This window comes from Psammomys obesus, unplaced genomic scaffold (genome assembly GCF_907164565.1).
Source record: "Psammomys obesus unplaced genomic scaffold, mPsaObe1.curated_primary_1811, whole genome shotgun sequence".
NCBI classification, from domain to species: Eukaryota; Metazoa; Chordata; class Mammalia; order Rodentia; family Muridae; genus Psammomys; species Psammomys obesus.
Genome location: NW_026590062.1, coordinates 7,042,290 through 7,066,083, shown reverse-complemented (window position 1 = coordinate 7,066,083; position 23,794 = coordinate 7,042,290). Strand labels below are relative to the sequence as shown.

At 51.2% G+C, this 23,794-nt stretch overlaps 1 protein-coding gene across 2 annotated transcripts in view; it reads right to left on the bottom strand.

Moving 5' to 3' along the window:
- Window positions 1–3,947: 3,947 nt before the first annotated feature.
- Fbxo21 (F-box protein 21) overlaps window positions 3,948–23,794 on the bottom strand; it is a 36,694-nt gene continuing 16,847 nt past the window's right edge. The window contains exons 8-12 of one of the 2 annotated variants that reach the window (XM_055606024.1): window positions 21,893–22,072; window positions 20,931–21,063; window positions 15,769–15,980; window positions 14,156–14,313; window positions 3,948–7,541 (exon numbers count right to left, since the gene is read on the bottom strand). In XM_055606024.1, coding sequence (XP_055461999.1) covers window positions 7,354–7,541; window positions 14,156–14,313; window positions 15,769–15,980; window positions 20,931–21,063; window positions 21,893–22,072 — 871 coding nt within the window. In that variant the 3' untranslated portion in view covers window positions 3,948–7,353. The remainder of the gene's footprint in view (window positions 7,542–14,155; window positions 14,314–15,768; window positions 15,981–20,930; window positions 21,064–21,892; window positions 22,073–23,794) is intronic. The other variant, XM_055606025.1, reaches the window with a different exon arrangement.

Below are 23,794 nucleotides of genomic sequence, written 5' to 3'. Positions count from 1 at the left end.
ACATCCTCATCCCCTCAGAGAAACACAGGTTCCCTGGAGGGAACAGCAGAGCCCTGGCCATGCGACCGGCTGGCTCGCTTGTGCGCTGGCTCGCTCCTGGCTGTGTTCCCAGCTCAATGGCCTCCTCCGGGCAGGTCACCAGGCATTGGGGCTTAATGAGCTCTACAGGGGCGATGCTGTTGGCCTGTATTTGCCAGAAGGCCATGATGGGGTGACTCATGCCTGATGAGGAGTCTTGCTGGGAGAGGGAACTGCAAAGCAGTTGCCTTCCTGCCCCCACCCACAAACCAGGGCTGCCCTGTGGGTCTGTGTGGCTCCCTCCAGGATTGCTGTCTCCAACCTCACAGGCCCGCCATGCTAGTCTGAGAACCAGAGAAGCAGGCTTTCTGCTCAGCAGCATCAAGCCCACCCCAGCTCCAAGCACAGGTGATGCCTATCAAAGGACACTCAGCGAGTAGGGAGAAGGCAGGGGAGGAAAGCGTCATAAACAACACTCACCAGTGACTAAGCTGCCAGCCTCAGAGACCAAGGAGTAAGCAGGCCAGCCTCTGAGCATCTTGAGTTGGCAGTTTCTGATCCCCGGAAAGGTAAAATGGAGTTGCGCACACACAGCTGTGCCCTAGCCTGTCACTGAGTGTGGGAGTCTACCTTTGTGTGTTTCTCTAACAACTAAATTGTTCCTGCCACAGAAGGACCCTCAGGCACCTTCACAGGGAGGATGGCTTGATTTTAGCTGTTCCCAGGACAACGAGGTGTTCAAACAGACCAGGAGAGCTGTGAGCAGGAACTGGTGTGGGCTCCAAGCAGAGCTGGGCTGAGCTCTGAGCCCTGCCTCTTGGGAGCTGTGCCATCCCAGGTAAGTTCCTTGCCCTCTCCGAGCCTCCATCTCCTTTTATGTGACCTGGAAGAATTCTGAGTATGTCCATCTGCATTGAACGCCGCCACATCACGGGGTCCATGTGCTTTCTGCCAGGGTCCCGTCACGGGATGACAAAGTGACTTGAAAGAACATTCTAGAAGTGTGCACCTGAGTTTCATGAGTCAGCATCTCTGTGTCAAGCGGAGTTCTCACAAGGCTAGCTCACTTGTGCTCTGAGAATGAAGACTGCTATGTTCTTTGCTGGTAAAATTGCTCAGAACGGTCTTGCTCCTCACAGACAGACATCACAGAGGGTGCAGAGGCTCCAGCACCTGGCAGGCTGAGTGAAGAGATCAAGAATTCCACGCCAGCCTGGGCTAAACAGCGAGACCAAATGAAGACACAAAAAATCTTGAAGAAAAAAAAAGAAACTAATTAAAGCAAGCAAACAAACAAACAGGAAGCCACACACTGGCACATCTAACCTTTGTGAATGACTTGCTACCTTGCACTCTGTCCCATCATCCTTGTGGCACAGTGGTGGCCAAGGCTCCTGCTGGGGCAAGGGAATACAGGGTATTCCCTTGGTCCGGGCCTGGAAAGTGTTAGAATCCAGCCCTTCCAGAGCGACACATCACCCCGCTGAGGGTAATACAAGCTGTTTCTTTTGAATTTCATACCTGGAACACGGGAGCATTCTGGAACCTAACTTGAACTGCAGTGTTGGGCTGTGGGAGGATTGAATGTGTGCAGAAGGCTGCATTTTCCGGGACGACATCCAGGATGCTGACTCCAGCTACCAGCCAGAGGGCACTGCAGAAGGGTGGGACCACCTCTTCAGCACTGAATTTCTGCAGGGGTGATGAGTGCTGCCAGGAAGGTGTCCTGAGTCTCCCCAGATGCCGGCCAGCAGTCAGGCAGAAGTGTCAGCTGGTTTCAAATGCATCAGGATAGTGCACAGCACTGAGAGATCAAAAGGGAACAGAAGAAATGCTTGTGGGTGTGGAGGTCGGGGAAGCAAAGTGACTTGGGGATCGGGTCTAGGTTATACTGTTTTCGGTGTTTGCTTTGTAGAGTTTGGAGACCTTCTGCATGCTGAGTGCACGCTCTGTGACTGGGCTCCACCCCAGCCACATTTACATTAAAAAAAATTTTTTTGAGACGCATTTTCAAGTATACTCATCTGTTTACTTATATATTTATGTATTCATGCATTTTGTACACATGCGTATGTATATGTGTGCATGTATGTTTGAGAGATTGAGTATGTGTGTATATGCATGTGTGAGTGTATATGTCTGTATGTGTGTAGGTCAGAGGATGATCTGTGGGAGCTCTCTCCTTCCACCATGTGCATCCAGGTAAAACTCAGGTCTCCAGGGCTGGTGGCAAATGCCTTTAGCGGTGAGCACTCGGGTGGTCCTTAATTTTTCAAGACAGACATCAGCTGTTGTCCTTGGCACTCGAAGACAGGTTGCATTCCCGCTGGGACAGCATTGGCCTCGGCAGGTAAGATGTTCTCAAGGCCAGCGAGAACCATTTCTGACATAGAGGTCGTGGCTGTGCCAGGATGTGGAAGTTTCACAGGGCCTCATGGTATGCTGGTCCCAACGGCTGAGGCAGGAACAAATGTCCATCAATGCCCTCGTGGAAGAACAGTGCTGCCTGTCACAGATGCTGCCCCTTCCCAGCTATGATGGTGACCTGATGCTGCGTCAAAGAGGCCGGACACAGAAGACCTCATGGCCAACATTCCACAGACACGAGTGTCCACAGGAGACAGATCCGTGGTAACAGAGGGCAGCGGTCAGGGCTGAGGAGGGGGCAGGGGGTACCATCATGAGGAAAGGGGCTGGAGAGGGTGGTGGCATCATGTTATGTGCTAGAGTTGCGGTGCTTTGTGCTCTGCGCCGTGACAGGGAACCAGCGTGGGGTTTACCGACAGAGGAGCAGATAAAGGAAGTGTGGGATATAGCTACGACAGCGCACATTCAGCCAGGAAGAGAGACAAGAAAATCTCCAAGCTGCGATGGCTCGGGAAACGTATCTGAAGTGTTCCTATGCACGCTGGGAACATTCTGGAAGACAACTCTGGTACCATTTATGTAGGTTATTTGGTAACCAACTAGAGATCTCAGGGGGTTACTCAGAAGCATGTTAAAAACCAAAGGATTGAGGACTGGTGTGGCCCCCAAGCTGGCAGCAAGTGGCACATCACTCCTGATGTGATCGGGAGGGGCAGGCTGGAGGACCTCTAGGTGGACGTGGCGAGCAGTGTTGGGGACCAAGAGCAGTGCTAGGTTATATAAGGCCTCCGCTGCTTCTGAAGAGCGGTGGTTTGTGTGCTCTGGCTGCAGTTGACTTGGCCCTGTTTCATTCACCCAGTGGGACTTGGTTGCTGAGTCCCCGCTCTCTATTTCACAGTTTGTAGTCCCCATGGCTGGTGGAGAACTGTGTGGGTCACAGGGACGAGGAAGGACTCTGGGTGTGGACACATGGAAACCATAGTGTCCTCTGGTCTTTTATGTCCCTCCAAGGAGGTGTCTCCGAGGCTCCTCTGGGGTTAGGGTTGCCTAAGCTGTCATCCTTAGTAAGGCTGTCCAGCTCCTTTGAAATGGCTTGGAACTCACCAGTTCAACTAGGCCAGCCAGCCATGTGCTCCTGGAATCTATCACAGTTGCCACCAAACCCAGCTCTAAGCCTGGGAGCCTAGGGAGGCTTGCATGGCAAACAGTACCACCTGAGCCACCTGCCCAGCCAGGACACAGGTCCTGGCTAGTGATGGGTGCCTAGCAGGGGCCGTCTCAGAGACCCTTCCTAACCTCCCAGTGTCTGACCAGGACTGTGTCCTGATGGCACAAGGCTAGGGAACTGGCAACCTCACATGCAGTATGAGTGGCTGCAGTAAGCCGGTCCTGAGCTATTCATGGAAACCTCTAGACCTCCATAAGGGTGCCCCACCCTTTTCTCTCCAGACTAGATGGAGAAAAGCCCCAGGGGACCCTTGGCAGGCACCTCCCTAAGCCTGCCAGCCCACCCCCATCCCCAGCAATCCCAGAGCACAAAAGTTCCATGGTGCTTGAGGCTCAGTATTTTTCGGTCTATTTATTTCAGAAGCAGCATTGACTTGGTACAATTGTCACTAAGTGGCTGCCGCACACTGATGCTCTAATTACACAGAATTTTTATCCATGGAAGGGAACGTTCTCGAACCCCAAGGCTTTGGGACACTCAGAACGCAAGGAAGGGGGAGCAGTGCAGTGAGGTAGTTATGTCCATGGCATGGCTGTGAAGGGCTGGGTTCAGTTGTGGTTTTCTCTTTCACCCACCTACACAGACAGCCCAGCCTACATTTACACAGCAGAGCTCTATCCAAACCAAGGCCTAGTAGAGCAGCAGCCTGCCTCCAAGCGGCCTTGAGGGAGTGGGGTCATCACACACACCTTTGGAATTGAAAGACAAACAAAAGATGTCACCAGCGCAGGTGAGGCATTTGGTGATCTGGCTCTGCTTAGCACATGGCCAGGGGACCATTTAAGCCATTACCTTCCATAAGCCAGCACTGCCACGACAGCCATCAGCATTCTCCAATAAAGAGCCCGTGTCTCAAGTCTGCCTCCATACATGTTCTTTCGTTCGGTCCAAACAAGGCCAGGTAGACAAGGACAGCATGGGCTACATCTGGATGTAGACAGAGCAGATGCTTGTAAATGTAGTCTCCGGTCAGGTCATCCAATTGCCTCCACTTCCAGTTAGGACTAAAGCTAAGAAACGGCCCGTCTTTATAGGAGAGTTACCTGCCGCTGGCCCGCCTCCATCTACTGTAAGAAGGAAACACTTCCAAATGAGAGCATAAGCAGCTGCTGACACACATGACTGAGTCCACAATGGCACCCCGAGCTAGAAAACAAGGTCCTGGCAAACTGAGGTGACAGGGACGGGCTAGCCTTGGACATCTCAGCTCCCTCTGAGCCCACTTCTGAGGATAGCCGCAGAAACTGGAACTGGGGTGCTATACAGGAGTGTGTGGGTGTGCGCTGGGCAAGCTCGTGGTCCTACTGAGGAAGACATGTCTGGCCTCTCTGTCTAGCAAGCTGCAGGCGAGCAGAGGTCTTACTCTGAGCAGACCCACCCGTGTTTCCAGCACGACGTCCCGGAGTAGAGTGCAGCGCAGCTGGCACGCCAACAGACACTGCCGTCCTGCTTTTCCCTCCTCGAAGAGCAGTTCTCAGCTGGTAGACAACAGCAGTGCTCCCCTGACAGCTGGCCACTTCTTCCAGCCGTCACCAGGGTCCAGAAAGTCTACACTCAGCAAGACACTCGGCAAATGTTAAAAGAAAACTAGGCTTGGCTATTTTTCTTTTTTTAACCTCAATCAGGAGAGACCCTGCTTTCTCCTGTCTTGATACTGAATGAAAGTGGGCAGGCCACTGGTGTGGTTTCTCTTGGTAAGTTCATTTATTAATTGTTGTACAAAAAGAAAAAAACAAAAAAAAACAAAAAAAACCCAAAAAACAAAATAAAACAAAAAAACCCAAAACCTTGGCATTCGTTAGAAGTTGCTATAATCAAATCTTTAGCAAATTTAACATTCTGAAAGTTCTACTTTTTATAACAGGGTTTTTTAAAATGGAGAAAACTTTTGGAAAATTTTTTAAAAAGAAACTTATGATTTATTAGAGTACAGGATCCAAAACACATTTTTAGAAAAATATAAAGTGCCCAAATACCAACTTACACAGGTGATACAGGCTCCCTCAGCCAAACGAAGCCTTCGTGAAGAAACACATTTAAAAACAGTCTAGGTACATATTTACAGTCAGGTCAGGGAGGAAAGCCATCTTTCTCAGCTTTGACATTTCTCTATGGAAAAAAGGAAATCAAAGCAGAAGCCCAGCAATGAAACTCCCAGCATGCTCTGTGGCTTAGTACTGGGATGCAAGGGTGTGAATCCTTGTGGGTTGATTTTCTCCTTTCAGTGAGTAGGTGTAAATAAAATCCCCCAACCTCAGGCAGATGCTCTGAGTGGTCAAATCCCAAATTCGAGTGCAAAGCCGCTGAGTGGCTCTGATGGGTGAGGCACAGACAGGACAAGAAAGAGCCTCTCAGCTGCTGCAAGAGCCTCGGGCTTCTCAGCCTTCTGGAGATTGCCTAAGGGTCTCCCTCAGCCATCCTGGGGTGGTGGAGGGCAGTCGAGGAGGGAGTGGTCATCTCAAGTGGCGTGAGGATGCACATGCAGAAGGTAGGCAGGCGCGCATGGCAGGCAGCCCTCTGGGGCCCCATTCTCTAGGGCAACATCATTCTAAACGCAGGGCGAAAGTGCTGTCAGCCCACTGGGTGAGTTCCTACAGGAGAGCTCACCTGAGAACCAGGTGGCACCCACTGGGACCTGCTAAAGGCTCAGTCCCTTCACACTCACAGCATCAGGCAGAAAGAAGCCAGGGATGACCCGAGGCTAGGCCTCATTCTGGAGCCAGCGTCCTGGAGCCTTAAGACTGGCAGCCCGAAGCCCAAAGCATGCATGCCTTTTCTCACAAGCCCAACACTCTCAAAATGGAGGGTCTGGATGTGACTCTAAGGAGTGACAAGGGCATGAAACCTGTTTCCCCTGGCTAGGCTTTTTCAGTTAATTCTCCTGACGAGAAGTTTTTGGGGACCAGGAGGTACAAGTTTTAAGGGCAATTTTCATCTTCAGGCCTCACTACTGAAACAGACCATAACTTAGGATCCACTCATGACACTGGAGTGGATTCCTAAGGCTAAACAAGGAGCAGTCTTCCTAAAGGAGCAGCTGATGAATGTGGAGAACAGCACTCAGAAAGGCCATTACTGTGCATCTGCTCAGAGAACCAATGTAACATGACAGAAGCTCACGACGGGCACAAGTGGGCACAGACCCAGCGGGAGAGAAGGGAGAAGCTGTCAGTGTCCAATTTAAGTTAAAAAAAAAAAGGGGGGGGGGACACTTGAAGTCTGTGTTTCATGTATTAGCAAAAAGTAAAATAATAATTCTAATCATTCTGACTCCCATCCCTACGCCTTTATCTGAGTACAACCAAACTCAAGGAAAGGGGCAGGCAGTCCTGACTCAGGGCACGCCCATGTGCCAGGGAGCAGGAAACATGGACCCCGTCTGCCCAGCCGGAGAAACGACGACACAGTGTAGATGGAGACAGGGATAGGAAGGGGATGAAAGAGCAGTGTGGACGGTGAGACCTCATGAAGACAGAATGTCACACACTGTCACCACGGGACAAGCAGACGAGCCATGCCACTGGACACGGTGCCTTTCAACTGATTCACTAGTGTAGCGGAGAGCAACGCTGTCTCTGTGGCCGGAGGAGCACACACCATCTAAACTGGGGAGGCAGCCAGGGCTGCTGGTGAAGTGGCTGTCCTGTGCGGACTCCAGGGGGACCAGCACATGTCCTTCAGGAATCCTGTTCCCCTAGAAGGTAGCAGCAGAAGCAGCAAAGATGTAACATCCCCTGAGTCTACTCGGCTGTGTCCTCCTTTGCACTGTAAATGTTCTGCACTGTCTCGTACACAAACTCCAGGTCCTCGGGGTACCGGATCTCCAGCTCTGCATTTGGGATGTAGTGTGTGCCTGTGAACTCTGAGAAGTAGCGTCCCACATCCGGGTGCGAGATTTCCTGAGGCTCCACGTTGTATTCCAGGTTTTCTGTTGACAAAGAGGGACGGAACAATGCTGTTAGCATTTCGGTTTCTGCAGTGGCTCTCTGCTGAAACCCTCCTGCCACCCTGCTTTTGAAACAGAGCAAAAGTTACCGCCAGAGATGGTTTGTTATTACAGGGACTCAAGAGAAAATGGCAGAGGTGGCCACTGGGGGTGGGCAGGAATGGTAACACAAATCCCTTCCCTGTGGCTCTGCCCAGAAGACATATCTTCCTATTCTCTGAGAGGCATGTTTGATTTCAACACTCTCCATGGTGCCTCTGGGGTACTCTCTGCACCTGTCGTCTGGCTTAGCAAACAGCTGGAGCTGGGTAGACAATTCTCACCTGTACATTCTGCCAGTGGCCAAGTGTCAAAACCACCCCATCACTTGGTTGTAAGTCTCAAACCCGCCACGCCTGTCCACAGAGGAGCCCCTGCCACACAGCCACCCTTCTCCACCAGATCTCCTTCACTTGGGCCACACCTCTGGCTGAGCTGGTGGCTGCAGCTGCATCCACACCCTGCTTGGTCCCTAGAAGAGCCTGGCTGCCTCCTTCCTGATCGTGGCTTTGGCACTGGAGAAAGGGACAGAACACAGACGTTTACAGTGGAGAACAAATTTTCCAGGTGCTACACAAAAAGACCAAAGCCCTTCTTCATGGCTCAGCCATGTAAGACAGGGGACCAGACAAGCTTATTGCTGTGAAAGACCCACCAAGAGAGGCGCTGACTACACAGAATCCCATGACTTGTCCCAGGCTGGGGCACAGGCACAGCCCCGCTCTAAAGTTACGTTAAGTGGGGTCCTGAGCAAGGCTTGCCACGGCAACAAACAGGAAGGCCCCAGACACCAAGAGGCTCTCCTAGAGCCAGAACTGTCCCTAACACTTGTCTCCTGAGAGGCAGACACTGTGGCCAACCACCTGTTTCTGGAGGGTCTGGACTGTTGGGGTAGCATCTTGAGCATGGGTCAGGACATGCCCTGTGAGAAGTGACACTGTTGGGAAATCATCAGCACCCTGACACACCTAGTGTGGAGGCAAGGGCCTGATTGTGCACCAGGAGGGAGGGCACTTCGTCAGTGAAAGCATCCTCCCGAGAAAACACCAGGAAGCCTTGCAACTGTAGGCAGCAGGGCAATTTTGAATCTGGAGCTTACTCTGCCTAGGCCCCGTGACAGCCTCACAGTGCAGTGCCATCTTGGTCCCACCTCATGTGGAAGGGCTGCCCAAGGGCTCTGGCCAGGTCAGACCCAGACAGTGTACAGCTAAAGGGGAACATGTATGTGCATGGGAGGGCTCGGCTGTCTACACACCAGCCAGCCTGCCCACCCACCTGCCCTCTGGCAAACAGCGGATACAGACAATGTCAGTCTCTTCATGTCTTACACTTTTAAGGGCTGTAACGGGGACAAATGGAGAAACATAAAAGTCAAACGAAAGCCCCCTCCAGGGATTGTTCACAATACCACTGCTGCACTGCCCAACACCGAGCCTGTGTGTGTGGCCTAGTGTGTTCTCCTGGGGCTCAGACCACAGCAGACCACTGCAGAGGCCTCATGCCCCACAGAAAACACCAGGAGCAGAGAGCCTTGGACTCAAAGGGAGGAAGGTCCTTGCACTCAGGGAGCATTTCACTGCAGAAGGACAGTTAGGGGGAATCTGATCCAGCCTTGAGCCTCGTTTGTCTAATGTAGTAGGGTTCGAGGGAAGCTGCTTATCCCCCAAAGTCTGAAGGAATTTCTGGTGGTTACACCTGGGAGCTGCTCTGGATAAAGCGGGGGCTCAGGGGTCCTGCTCGGTGAGACCTGCTCTACAGAACTCCTGTACCTGTGCAGCCCTGACCACTGCTCTCTCCCTAGGTGCTAAACAGTGGTCTCTGCATGCCTGGGGGAGGGGTAAAGAGCTCTGTTGGAACAACATGGCCAGGCAGCTACTGCAGGCTTCTGAACATGGCTTTAACAAGAGGCTGCTCTGGGAAGCCCAGGCAAGAATAGCAGGTGGAAACCTGGGAGCTAACAGTACACGCTCTGGGCTACCTGGGCCCACCTCCTGCCACACTCAGTGCCCTGGCCTGATGTGGAGCGACAGAGCAGAACATAAAACAGAGTCTATTCTGCGGCACTGGGGAACCAAGCTCAGGGTCTTGTGCATGCTGGGTGAGGGCTCTACACTCAAGCTGTACTCCCAGCTAGATTTTATGTTTACTTTGAAAGTAAGTTGCCCAGGCTGGCTCCAAACTAATGTTCCTTCTGCCTTCCAAGTGTGGGGATCACAGCTGTGTACCCCAAGCACAGAGACTGAACAAGCTTCTCACAGGAGAGAAGAGAATGAAGGAGCCAGTGCCTGTGCATCTGGAGGGAGCATTTGTCACCTGTAAGCCTCTGAGATAATAACTCTAAGGATCACAAACAATGCAGCTCTCAGAGGAATGTGATTGCTTATTAACACTGAATCTGTAGCTTCTTCAGATTCAGATCATGTAGCTCCATGGAAATACAATCAGAAGCACCACCTTTAGTCCTCTGTGGATGCTGGTCCAGCACCTCCCTCTTGGAGGGACAATGGCACAAGGTGTCCTTTTACTCTTGGTTTGTTGTTCATTTCTGTTGCTATCTATATCAGATGCACACTAAGTATTTATTTCCATCATGTTAACCTGCTACCCAACATTCTAGAGATTTCTATTGCACTGTTTCAACAGAGACCACAGACCTCCTGGTACTAAGTGTGGATGTGTCTCTAGCTAAGGGGTCGTGGGAGGAACCACCAAAAAGAGCGAATGCTTAGGGGCTTTACCACTAAAAAGACAATGCCAGGCCATTTAAATGGCTCAGTGGGTAAAGACACTTGTCACCAACCTGAAGACCTCAATTTGACCCCAGGAACCAGGAGTTGGAGAGAACTAACTCCCACAAGTTGTACTCTTATCTCTTTACGCACGCGACAGTCCATGCCCACCTCACCAAATAGAATCTAACAAGAGGAGGCCAAATGGTCCCCCAAAATGATCGAACGTCACTTTATACCCCTCACCCCTACTGCAGAGATCCTCACCCTGGCACCATACATGTCAGCAAGAGCAGACTGTGTGGGGCTGGGGTGGAAAGGGCAGCGTAGGAGGTGATGAAAGTTATGGAAGGCGCACTGCCACCCACTAGGGCTCCAATGCTCAAAACGACACCAAGAGCCTTTTCTTAACCAACAAAATACCCCTGACCTTCTGAGAGGAGCATTCCCGGCACACACCTCCCATGGCACCTCTGCAGCAGCCGTGAAATAAGGGACAGGAGCCAAGTGCTGTGACGTGCTCCCCCTAGTGGGAGCAGGGAGTCACACACAAGACTGAGGAATTGTAACAAGTTCAAAGAAGACACAGAAGCTTAAAGTGCCCTGTGGTGACATTGCTAACGGCCTTTTCTCAGGGAACTGGGATCACTGACAACTCAATCAAAAGAAGTAAAACAAACAACACAGACAATAAGTCATCCCAGAAATGTTTGAAGAGTGACCTGTGTAGTTTAAAAACACAGCTCGTGGCCTCTGAGACAACCAGCAGGTATAAGCACCTGCTCAAGAGGACTCAAGTCGGGTTCCAACACCTGTGTGGACGGCTCAGCCATCACTCCAGCTCCTGAGGACCCAATGCCTCTGGCCTCTGTAGGCGTTGTATTCAGATGCATATACCCACACAGACACACATATAACTAAAAGCCAAATGAAGTCTCTTAAAAAACGTAGCTTCAGCTGAGCGTGGTAGTGCACTCCTTTAACCCCAGGACCCAGGGGGCAGAGGCAGGTGGATCTTTGTGAGTTCGAGGTCAGACTGGTCTGCAAAGCGAGTCCAGGACAGCCAAGACTACAAAGAAAAACCCTGTCTTGGAAAAACCATAACCAAAACCAAACCAAAACAAAAACGTAGCTTCTCAGGCTTTTGAGCTGGCTCAGTGGGTAAAAGCATGTGCTGCACAAACCTGGGGACCCAAGCTCAATCCCTGCCTCCTACATAAAGGGAGGAGAGAATCAACTCCAGAGCTGTCTCTGACCTCCAGCACATGCCCTGGAACATGTATATCCCCTGCTCACGGCGCACACTCACACTCACACACACACATACACACTCACACACTCTGACAATAACTTTTCTCAGAAAATTAAAAATCTAGCTTGTCAAAGCCTCTATCCTATGGCAATGGGCTGTGAGCATCAAACTGTCCCCAGAGACCAAAACACATTGGAGTAAGAATCAAGACTCTGGCAGGGAGCGGGAGAGGGGAGGAGGCATCGGGAAACAGCATCTTCATGTCACTGGGCAGGCGCAGCAGACACTCCTCAAGCTGCAGTGCTCCTGCAGTGTACAGGTCTCTGCGGAGCGACATTCACAGGACGCAGTGTGACCCCATGGACTGACTGCTAACTAGAGAAGTCAGAAGCAGGGTGACTTCTAGTTGAACTCAGCATCACCTGGGGTGGGGTGGCCTGGTGGGTAGCTATGCCCATGTAGTCAGACCTCAGACTTCACTGCTGGGTCACAGATAGAGCATAGGAAAAGAGACAGTGAGCAAAACAAAACAAAACAGAACAACAAAATCCAACCAACCAACAAACAAAACAAAAACCCAAATCCAAGTCCTGGCGCAGGGGAGCAGGATGGCTAGTGAGAAGGTTTCCTTGAGGGAAAGGCTTCACAAAGGGAGTAAATCACAGCGGAACTTCATGGCTGGAGCCTGTCAAGCTGCAGAGGGCTGTCCTGTGACAACTGGGCAAGTGAGAATGCTGATGGAACAGGAGCTGTTAGCCGTGTGGCTCAGGTGTGCTGCTGCAGCTCTAGCGCACCACCAGGCAGGATCCCATCGCGCTCCTTCACAGGCTGGCAGAAAGCCCACCTCTCCACACACGAGGAACCAACTGGCAGTGACTGAAGTGCATGGAGTGCGCCTACATGAGCAGGCATGGTGAGCTCCAGTTCGGGGGAAAGAACGTTTGGGAGACAGCTAAGACCGTGGAGCAGAGAGCCCAGGCTGGAAGTCCAGCACATAAATAAACCCTTCACAAGGTACTCGAGACAGGGGTTTGTCCAGGAAGGAGCGTGAATGCATGTGTGTGTGGCTGCAGAGGAACCCTTTGCTCCCCTTGCACCCACAACCATCAACAGCAGCCTTCTGGAGACACCATGGTCCTGTGGCCAACAGGAGGGCCAGCGGAAACCAGCAAAAGCCAAGATAACCGCAGCCACTTTCCATCTCACTGGGTCAATGGGCCACACAGTTTGTTTGTTCTTTCAGTTGTCTGGCACTGTGACTGCAAACTACTGGCTTCAGCAGGGCCTACTCACAACACCAAAAGCTGACTGCTCGTTTTACAAAGGGCATCAAGCAAAGGAACCAAAACTAAAGGGCTGTTTCTAGAAAACTCAATACCCTATTTAAAGATGTTCATACTGCTCCGTACAGGGTGAACAACTGCTGTACCTGGTACTGCCACAGCTGCAGCCACGGCCACAGCCACAGCCAAAGCCGCAGCCGCAGCCGATGACAGAAAGTCTCCCTCACCCATCCCCTAGCAAAGCCCTGGGCCATTTTTAAAAAACTAGCTTTCAGCAGTGGAGAGCTTCGGTTTTCACTGGACTCAGCTTCAAAGGCTGAAGACTGTGCTGTGGAAGCCCCCAGAACATTCTAGGAGCATGGTGACCACTTTTCCTTACCCAGGAACCCATGTTAGTGAGGTCCCTACAGACGTACCGCAGGGGTCCTCCTTGCCTCAGATGGGTTGCGATCACTCCTGTGGGAACTATTCCTGCCTTCTGAAACCTTGATACTTCAGCCCTTGAGTTTTGGTTTGGTTTGTTTTTTTCCAGACAAGGTTTCTCTGTGTAATAGGCTGACCTGGACTCACTCTTTAGACCAGCCTAGCCTCAAACTCAGAGATTTGCCTGCCTCTGACTCCTCAGTGTGATTACAGGTGTGTGCCACTATGCCTGATTATTTTTACCTATGCCTTCAGTATTTTTAGAGCAGCTAGAGCAAGCCTGATATCAGGTCAGAGTCCATTAGCAGGCTCCTGGCTTCACATCCTTCTGGGTGGATAAAGCAGAGATGACCTCTACGTGCTCCAGGCTTTGCATGTGTGAAATGGAGAGCCTGGGTCCCAAACAGACTTAGTACCCACAAGACCCCACCTGTCCATCATGTCAATATTCAAGTTCCCTCTTATTAATAGAATCACTGAGCACCTTCCTGGCCGGGTGTATTAAACAAAAATGGAAGTAAGAAGGGACACGAACAAGAGAAGGCAGGCTCACACTGAAGTCTTTGCTCTGATTCTTCAGCTCCATCTCTCCCACCCAGGCTCAAGACTTCCTGGGTCAGCAAACAGCACGGCCTGTGCTGGGAGTGCAGTTTCCACCTGCGGCCACAAGAGGGCGACTTTGGGCCAGGCCTGGGAGACAGGGAAGCCAGGAGTCTGGCTGCTGTGGACACTGAGCAAGCTGAGGAGTCAGCAGCAGAACAAGAATTAGCTGTGACTAGCTGTGGACAGCTGCCACTCGTAAACACACTGGTGAGCTTTGCCCACAGCATGGTCAGCCAGGGGCCGGTGGAGGTCCAGCTAGTGCCTTACCTTGGGCTGCATATCTGCAGGAGCCATCCTCCACCAGCACGTTGTAGAAGGGCTGATGGTGGCCATGCGGCAGACTGTGCACGTTCATGTTTCGGATCCACTCGTGCCCCATCATGCAGGTGGGGTCCCAGCCATATATCACACAGTTGTAGCCATACCTGTGGGGCAGGGACAGACAGAGAGTGAGTTCCATGGGAGCCTCAGAGCCACAGTGGAATCAGGACAGCCTGGCTAGGGTTTTTTCATGCCTTTGTTCAGTACCTGCTTTTACCTAATGTCAAGTCATTTTTCAGTATACCCTGTTCCTCTTTATAAACCCTCTTACTGTCAACAAAGCACTTTACTTACAAAAGGATAACCTTTTTTGTTGTTGTTGTTTGCTTTTTCTAGACAGGTTCCCATTATGTAGCTCTGACTGGCCCAGAACTATGTAGATCAGGCTGGCCTCCAACTCAGAGATCAGCCTGCCTCTGGCCCCTGAACACTGGATTAAAGATGGATGCTACCATGCCTAGTTTAAGGAAAAAAAATATTTTGAGTAAAGTGGACCCCAGAGCACATCTAACTAAATATCTGTGTGATTTGAGATCCATGAAGGAAGGAATCAGAAGACACTAAATCCAAGATAACAAAAGACCCTAAGCAAACTACTATGCAAAAAAATTCTGATCCACCCAGCCTTGGAAGGAGGCTAGGGAATTGCTTACTGCCTTTGGTAAGATGCAGGGAAATGAGAGGAGTGGAGTCCTCCCAATCTCCCTCTACAGAAGATTAGGGTAAATGGGTACAACATCAGCTTCATTAGTCCAGAACCAAGGAGGAGGAGGAAGGAAGAGGAGCAGGAGGAGAAGAGGAAAAGGGTGTGGTTCACTGCTGAAGCATGGACACTGGGAGCTTCAGCTGCCTCATGTGCCTTTTTCTCCACTCTTACACGTTCACAAATTCCCATAAAAGTGAAAAAAGAGTTCACTACATGAATAGACATCAGAGTTCCTAGCGGGGAAAGCTCTGCAGCTTATCCTCACAGATAACGGAGGGAGTGGGGCGCAGCCACATCAGCAAGGAAGACTGTGTGGCCAGAGAACCTCCTTTGCCACTGAGGTAGTGCTGAGGACCAAGAGCCACCTGCTGCATGAGCACGCCAAGGGCACTCTATGGGGATGGTCACTCACAGCTCCCAGGCTACTCGTGGGACAGCAGCCCACACCACCACTCTGGTCTTAAACTCTGCCTGGTGAGCATACGTGTGCAGAACTATAGGTCAGGACAGCCCTGCCAACCCAGATCAAAGATGGCAGGGGAAGAAGGGTCAAGGGTCAAGCAGAAGGGGGAGGGCTGCAGCTCAGGGAGCTTGCCTAGCAAGCTCAGTCCCTAGGCTCAAGCCCAGCAAACCCATACAGACTCCTAGTGCAGTCAGAGTCCATGAGGCATTACACCTCACAGTCAGAAGCATGGTGCAGGGCGGGTCCAGCTTGCTGTCTTGCCTGTGGCGGGAGCTGAGTGAAATGACCTGAGGTAGCAAGGTGTGGCTCTGGGGATCCTCTTCCCTCTGCGGTGTGGCCGTGGCCCTGGAAGCCTGTGGACTGCCATGGAGGCCTAGAGCAGGCACTCACCTCTTGTGCTTCATAACGAGCCCAATGGAGTAGCAGACATCCCTGTGCTTCTCCTCAGAGCGCAGCTTCACCTCCACGCCCACCTCCTCCTTCTTGCGCTCAATGTGCTCTAGCGTGTGCTGTACTAGGTAGCCCACCGCCCCGTGTTGCCCCGGGTCGAGGGTCTGGATGTGCTGGAGGATGTCAAGCACCTTCAAGACAAGACAGAAAGACTAGGAGATAATATTTTCGCCAGGCCTTTTCTTTTCCGAAGCGTGGGATCAACACCTACCCATTTAGCCTGACAAAGACCGGCAGCGATAGCCTGCCGCTGTGGACCAGGGTTCTTACAGGACCAAACATTCTTGGTTAGCATAGGAGCTAGGGAATGCCAACTTGTTTATGTTTTTTATTTGTTTTTTTGAAGTACAGAAACCGCTCTACCCCATCATTCTTCCTTTAAGAGAAGAAAATTCCAAGACCCCTTAGTCAAGGCAAAAAGATCCTTGGCAGAACTGTCTTGAAGCTGGGTGAGCCTCTCCTAAGTCACTTGAGGGAGGAGCCAGGCTTAGCAAGCTTCCAGATGGCAGCGTGTAAGTGGTCACCTCTGCAGAGCTGAGGCTGGCAGTATGAACAGGGCCAACCCCACATGGTCTGTCTGCTATACACAGCACTTCCACTCAAAGAATCAGGTTCATGCAAAGTTTGTGTGTGTACATACCAGCACACCAGAACACACACACTAGTCTCTGACAAGCCTGTTCTTCCAGTCTGCCAAGCCCTGAGTTGCACCTGCTTAGAGTGACAGGCAACCTTCACTCTAGGCCCAAACCTGTCAACCAGCTGCTTCACTGCTGAGTTACTTCTGGCCACACACAAGCATATCCACCCAGCTTTAGCAATTACCATGAAGCCAACCTCGCCTTCCAGAGCAATACAGTAGGCTCCTGGTATTTGCTGGCAACTAACTAGAGGTCTCTATTGGGCATGGGGCAGCACAGCCACTACTGATTTCCAAGAAGGAATCTGGCTTATGAGCTTAAGTGCTGGTCTGAGGTCAGAGGGTTACAAAGATATATAGCACTGAGTATGACCCTCAGCCCATGGTCTCAATCACCATTGTGCCAGGGCAGTATCATAGAAGCATCCTATATTTTACTGTGATGCAACTTAATATACAGAACAATGGGCAGAGTGCCAGTATATCAAATACTTCAAAGACAGCGTCAACAAAAATCCACCAGGAGACAGTCCCTATCCCTGTCCCACCTCCGGGGTATAGGAGGGAAGGGGGACCTCTAAGGTGGGGATGCTCACTGCATTTGTGCTTTGTAGCTCAGAGCATCCCATCTGACAGCAAGCCTGTGTGGACTCTGCGGGAAGCAGTGACTGTCCTTGTGTGTGCTGGCCAGTGAGCTGGTCCCCTTCCTTCTCAGAGGTCACCAACAGACCTGCAGCACAGGCAGACAAACTCCGCATGGCACAAAGGTGGCCCCACTGTAAGGCAGGAAGTGTTGGCTTCTTGCATGGATTTTTGAGACTGAGGGTGAAGGGGCATGGAAAAGGAAACGTGATTTGACCTTCTGTGTTCACAAAGGACAGTGCTGACAGTGGGCATCATGTGCCCAACCAATGCTATAGACCATGGCTGGATGTAGTGACTCACATCTTTAACACCAGTACTGGGAAGCAGGATCCCAAGAACCACTGTGGGCTACATACTATACTCTTGCCTCAAAACCAAAAGCAACAAACCATGTCCCACCCAGATCAAAAACAAAACAAAACCCCCAAGGCTCAGGGATCGGGAGGAGGCACTCTTGCTCACTTACATGGCTCCTCCTCTGGACACACAGCAGCAGTACAGAAGGCTGTAGCCAGCCTCCCACAGATGGCAGCCCCAAGCCTGCCAGTCTGATGACCTGTATGTATGAGTACTACATGTCCACTAAGCCTTCCTCTGAGTCCTTGCCTCCCCTTGCTTGTCTGTCTGCTGCATTGTCTGCTGGGGCTGCAGTTTGGTGTGGCAGGAGCCCTTGATAAAGGTTCTACACACCCTGTCTTGGCACTTTCTCCCCAACCAAACAGTCCATGCCTTAAGCACCACTTCTAGAGTAGCATGCTGGTCTCAAGACAAAAACTCTGTAAGGTGCTGGGAGTCTCCTCCACTCATGTCCATGAGAACAACAGCCACTCAACCATTCCCTAACAGGAACTTCTCTGGGTAGCTGCTACATGCCAAGACCAGTGCTGTGAGCACAGAGAATGCTAATTGGGACTAGTGTATCCCCTGTCCTAGGAGAATTTGGTCCTGTATGGAAGGAGGTTGGGGCAGCAATGGAACTTCGAGGTCAGCAGAGGGAATGCAGCATGGGTGAAGCAGACACAACAGAAGTGCAGTGGAGAGCACCAGAGGAAAGATGTGGACAGAGGGCAGGCAGGTGGAGCAGGACTACAGAGACCTGGGAACCATACTTCCCGGCTAGAAAAGCATCCCAAAGGCAGCAGGGAGCCACTCAGGGACAAGTCTATCCTGCTGAGACCCTGACTGCCACTGCCGTATACATGACAAGAAGGCCCCATCAAGGAGGGCCACCAGTGGGCCATGTTTTCCCTTCCCCCATTCAAGTGTAAAGGAGGCATTAAAGGAAGCCCCTAGGACAGTGCAGTAAAGGAAGTCTAAAGAGCATCTGTAGGTAAAGCTTGGCAGGGAAACTTAAGACAAGAGACCAGAGGAGCCTGGGAACCAGTGGCCAGAAGCAGGCAGAGCAGTAGAGAAGCAGGAGAAAGGGCAAGGCCACTTTGTGGCCTTGCAACAGCAACAGAAAGGCTGCTGGCCAGAACATGGCCTGGGGGAGGGCTGGGAGTGACAGCTCAAGTTTCGGGCAGTGTACAAGAGCAAAGGTAGGAGGTAGTGGGCAGTCAGCACAAGGTGGACACTGTGAGGTCAGCAGGCAGGGAGTAGATGGGGTGGTAGTCAAAGGCAGGCCCAATGGGGCTGATACGGACTGCTCAGTCTTTTGTTCTAGGGAAGGAGGCAGGGTGCTTCCCACACTGCAGAGAAACCAGATGGGTCAAGAGCGCCACTAAGGCAACTGGCTTCTCCTTAGAGACAGCGGATCTCAGCGAGGTACCTGCTGACTCAAGAGTGGCTCAGAGCACTGCAGAGGAAACATCCTGCCTTTCAGCACCTGGAAACTGGCAGCTGAGAGGACAGGAGGTTCTCAACAAAAGCAGGAATTTTTACCAACATGGCCACCTGGCTCTACTCTCACACTACAGCCACAGTGACCAAGAGGATAGGCTTCCCAGGTCTCCCTGACTTCATGAAATAGAAAGCAGAAAGCGAGGCAACCTGTAGGTTTCCTGCTCGGGAACAGACGCTTTTTATCAAACAAGGCCCATACCCCACAGACTGTTATCACCCTCCTCTCATTCTGCACAGCCTCCCACACTCATGTACCCCTTGCCCCCAGGTCTCTGGCAGGCTGCCTTCCTCAGGTGGCACTCCTGCCCCTGTGCCCTCTGGGATGGCCCACCCTTTTACCTCCTCTGGAGGGCAGTCATGTCTAATGACACGAGCCCCAAAGCACTTCTCTCATGGTCTTGGGTGCTGATTTCCTAAGCTGGCCACCAAGAACTAAGAGAAGGATCCTGGCCCATAATGAAAACACTGTGTCCAGATGCTCCACCTGGCACACAAGCCACAAGAAAAGGGAACTGGTCTGATCGATGCTGGGAGGGGACACCCAGGAGACCCCGAAGCAGACAATGCCTGTCAGTTGTAGACTCTGAAGGCAGCACCTCAAATTTCAAGCACAGAAGCCCAGGAGGCCCCACTCCCATGACTACGCCTGCCACTCAACTGGGCCAACTCAGTAAAGAGACCTCTGCTCTCTCCTTCCCAAATGATCCTGAAATCCCTCAACAAACATAACTGGCTGAACAAATTCAAAGGAATAAACCCTGGGCTGCTGAGTAGGCGGCAGTTCCCAGGGTGCACACTTCCAGAGCACATGTCTATTTGGCCAAGGATGATGTCTTCTCTTAAGTTAAAAAATCAGGATTGCCCACGTCTGTGTCCCACTATACAACTTTAAAGCCATGAACTGATGACCCAGTATAGTCACTTAACAGATTATTTATTTTCTTTTTAAAAATAAAATCTATTAAATTTTAATTGTGTATGTGTGCTGAGTGCACGAGAAGGCCAGAAGAGATCACTGGATCCCCTGGAGCTGGAGTTACAGATAGTACAGAGTTGCCATGTATATGCTGGAACTGAACCCTAAGTCTTTTAGAAGAGCAGGAAGAAATAGTCAAGCCATTATTCCAGCCAGCAGAATATTTATTTTTACCATCCTCCTCCCCCGACAGGGTTTCTCTGTGTAGCCTTGGCTGTCCTGGACTGGCTTTGTAGACCAGGCTGTCTTCGAGCTCACAGAAATCTGCCTGCCTCTGCCTCAAGTGCTGGGATTACAGACATGTGCCACCGTACCCCGCAGAGCATTTACTTTCTATAGAAAGCCTTTCCCTGTCTCTAAACTCTGGGAAACATCCCAGCCAAGGCTCGGAATCAAATGCCCTCTGCAGACTGTTCTGAACAAACAAAACAGACTGATGGCCTCTTATCAGACCAAGGGCAGGATGGGAATGGGCTACAATTACATGCTCACACTCAACTGCACACAGTGAGCCCAAAGCCATCTCTGTGCTCCACAGGTGGCCTCCCCACAGCACTTGCTGTCAGACATGGGGTTACGGCATGAGCAAACCCAGAACCCTCAACTGGGACAGTAGGAAGCCTCAGCTGGCCGCAGCCGGGGCTTTCCATGTCCGACAGCTGCAGCAATGCTGGCACTGGGCACTTGTCTTGCCTCTCCTTGCTGAGTCAGATGACTCTAGGAAGGCACCATGGGGTGGCACCAGGTGAGTGGCAGAACAGACACAGGCTTTGTGTCCAGTGCTCAGAGATGAGACATAAAGCCAACAGCCATTCCCAGTGGTAAAAGTAATGCTTCTTAACAGACAGAAAAACATTTACTTACTGGGTTAGGGCTGAGAGAATGAGCAAATCTAAACTTCCTCCCTCCGTAATAGGAGGATGACCTTGTAACAGCCTTGGTCCAAGTTACTGCTTTCCTCTCTAAGGCAAGGGCTGATCATCAAAGTAAGATAATTACCTTCTCTGGCCAGATGCCCAGGTGGAAGTAGAGTCTGGCCTGGAGGAGCAGGAGCTGCACCTGGTCTGGGTACATCGCCAGGTACAGGTCCAAGGAGTCTCTGAGGAGCTGGTAGGACTGGTCAATGCCTTCCCTGAGGAGAATAAGACACTTCACCTCAGTCTGTGCACTTCCAATGAAGTCTATAAGCAACTGGTGGCGACTCCAAGGCTTCTGATGCCCACACTTACTCCCCAGTCCTGCACTGCGAAGTTCTCGGCAGAACCCACACTGAACACAAGCCTGTACACATTAACACCTGCCCTCACTGAGCAGTCACTGCAGCAGCATGCGCAGATCCAGAACCCTGAAGAGCAGAGCAGAGGCTGGGAGGGGAGCAGCGCAACCCCGGTAGAGATGTCAGTTACGGTCAGCACTGGGAACAGGTGTCTGCTCTGGTGTGGGGGGGCTGGACAGTGGACCAGCTTCATGTGCATGCAGACAGGTTAGCCCCTCAGCAGTCTGCTCAACTGTGCCAACAACTGACAACTGTTCTAAAAACAGTCTATTAAAGACAAATTCTGTTACGTGAATCCTGGTTGGCATCAGGAAGGCAACTGTGATAACCACCTACAGTGATTGCCCATGACTCAGTTCTGTGAGCTATGGAGCAGAGTTAACCTCAGACTCCGTTCTCTTACAGGAGGGTGGAAGGTCCGAGGTCACAGCACCTGGATGGAGGACACCATCTGTGCTGCGCTAAGACACTCTGACTTCTGAAGAATGCATCTAGTGTTTGAGCAGAGTTGGGTCCACTGCAAACATGAGGGGCAGCTACTCCGAATGGACAAAACCACAGCTGATGTCACAGTTAGCACAGGCCAGCTCATCACAAGCCTTTTGCTGAGACCAGAAACTAGAACGCACACTGTGGGAGCTGTGCTGAAGCCCCACTGTGTACACTAGCGAGGCTGTGCCCTCACCTTTTGCCCAGGCTCAGCAGGTTGCCCACCATGCGCTGCAGCACTTTCTTCACGTTCACCACACCATAGAGCGCTGCTGTCACATGCTGGCCGATCAGGTACTCACACTCCTTCACAGTCAGCTGCTTGCCCTTCCCAAAAGCATCGATGTAGATGTAGTCGAAGATGTCCAGGGTTGCCCTGCCCAAGAAGAGACAATCAGTCAGAACTAAAACCCCAGAGGGAGGGGCTCCAGGCAGAGGTGGAAGTCAGAGCACCACTTCACTGTTACCAAGGCACCATCAGGGCCCTGGCTGCAGTGAGCATGAGGTCCTGTTATTAGGAAGCAGAAGCAAGCTAGGCATGGTGCATGCCTGTAATCCCAGGACTCAGGAGGCTGAGGTGGGCAGATTACTGTGAGTTTGAGGCCAGCCTGGTCTACAAAGTGAGTTCCAGGACAATCAGGAACTCACAGAGAAACCCTGTCTCAGAAGAAAAACAGAAACAAAAAAACAAGAGAGAGAGAGAGAGATGGCTCAGCGGATAAAAGCCCTTGCTGTCAAGCCTGATGACATGCATGAGTTTGATTCCTGGGACCCACACGAAGGAAAGACTCTGACAAGCTTGTCCTGGATTCTACACACATGCTGTGGCATCCACATACATGGTAACAAACAAGGGCAGCAGTGTAGCACACAGCCTGACAGCTGCTCAGAGTCCTTTAGCCCTGAGCCAGGAGTCCAAAGCACACTGACAGAAGACATGGGGAGTGACTAGGATGGCTGCTAATGACAGAGTGGCAAACAGCCGCCTGCCTGGGGATCCTGGCTCTGTGAAGACCTGAGGGCATATGGAGCCTCAGCCTTGGTCATCCTGTCTGTCCACACAACCTCAGGCTGGTAGCCCAGAGGGCAATGACACTGGATCTGTTCACACATCCTCACGGCATTGCCAAGTGGTCTTGTGTGCTCAGGGAGGGGTGGGTGGCTCTACATTGGGACAGCTTCTTTTGAGCAATCCTGATCTCATGCCCACCACAATCACACATTTTCTCTTTGGCTGCTAACTCTCAGTCGGATTCCTTTCCTGAATTGAGTTCATTGCACACTTTTGGCAAAGATTTGAGACTTACATAAACGTTCTAAAGAAGCACCGAACTTGTTGGCATTTGCTAAGAGGCCAGAACTTCCTACATGAAGTCATCACGATGTAAAACACATGGACAAAATGTGCATGTGGCTAAGCGCCAGGGTGTTTTAAAAACTTGCCTGGACTAGGTGTGCCATAAGAACATAGAGCTGAACATAGAAGATCAGTTCTGGGGATGGGTGAACCTAGGCAAGGTTCATCCTGTGGCACACACAAAAAAATTAAGTCCTCCAAACAAAAACCCAAACAGCTACTACTATATGTACTAAAAGTGAAAGCCAAAAAAAGTTTGTACAGATAATAAAAAAAAAAATACATTAAAAAAAATGTAATGTCTACATATAAGTACAACTTAGCAAAACTAGCTGGGCATAATAGCACATGACTTCAATCCTGGCACAGAGGCAGATGCAGGTAGATCCCTATAATTTTTGGGCCTGTTTGATCTATACTGCAAGTTGCAGTCCAGCCAGGGCTACAAACAAATACTTCACAAAATTTAAAATGCAGAAGATAGTTTTGATGACACCAATAAGACATGTCATCCCAAACAGCAAGCTTAATGATGAAAATGGAGGTGCATTCCTGGCAGAAGCCCCTGGGCTGGAATCTCAGTGGTAAAGGTGCTGGTTGACTGCCAAGTCCAAGGTCCTGAATTTGATCCCTGGGACCCAAACAACAGAAGGAAAAAAAATGACTTCCCCACAAGTTGTCCTCTGACTTCTACACACACACACACACACACACACACACACACACACACACACACACACA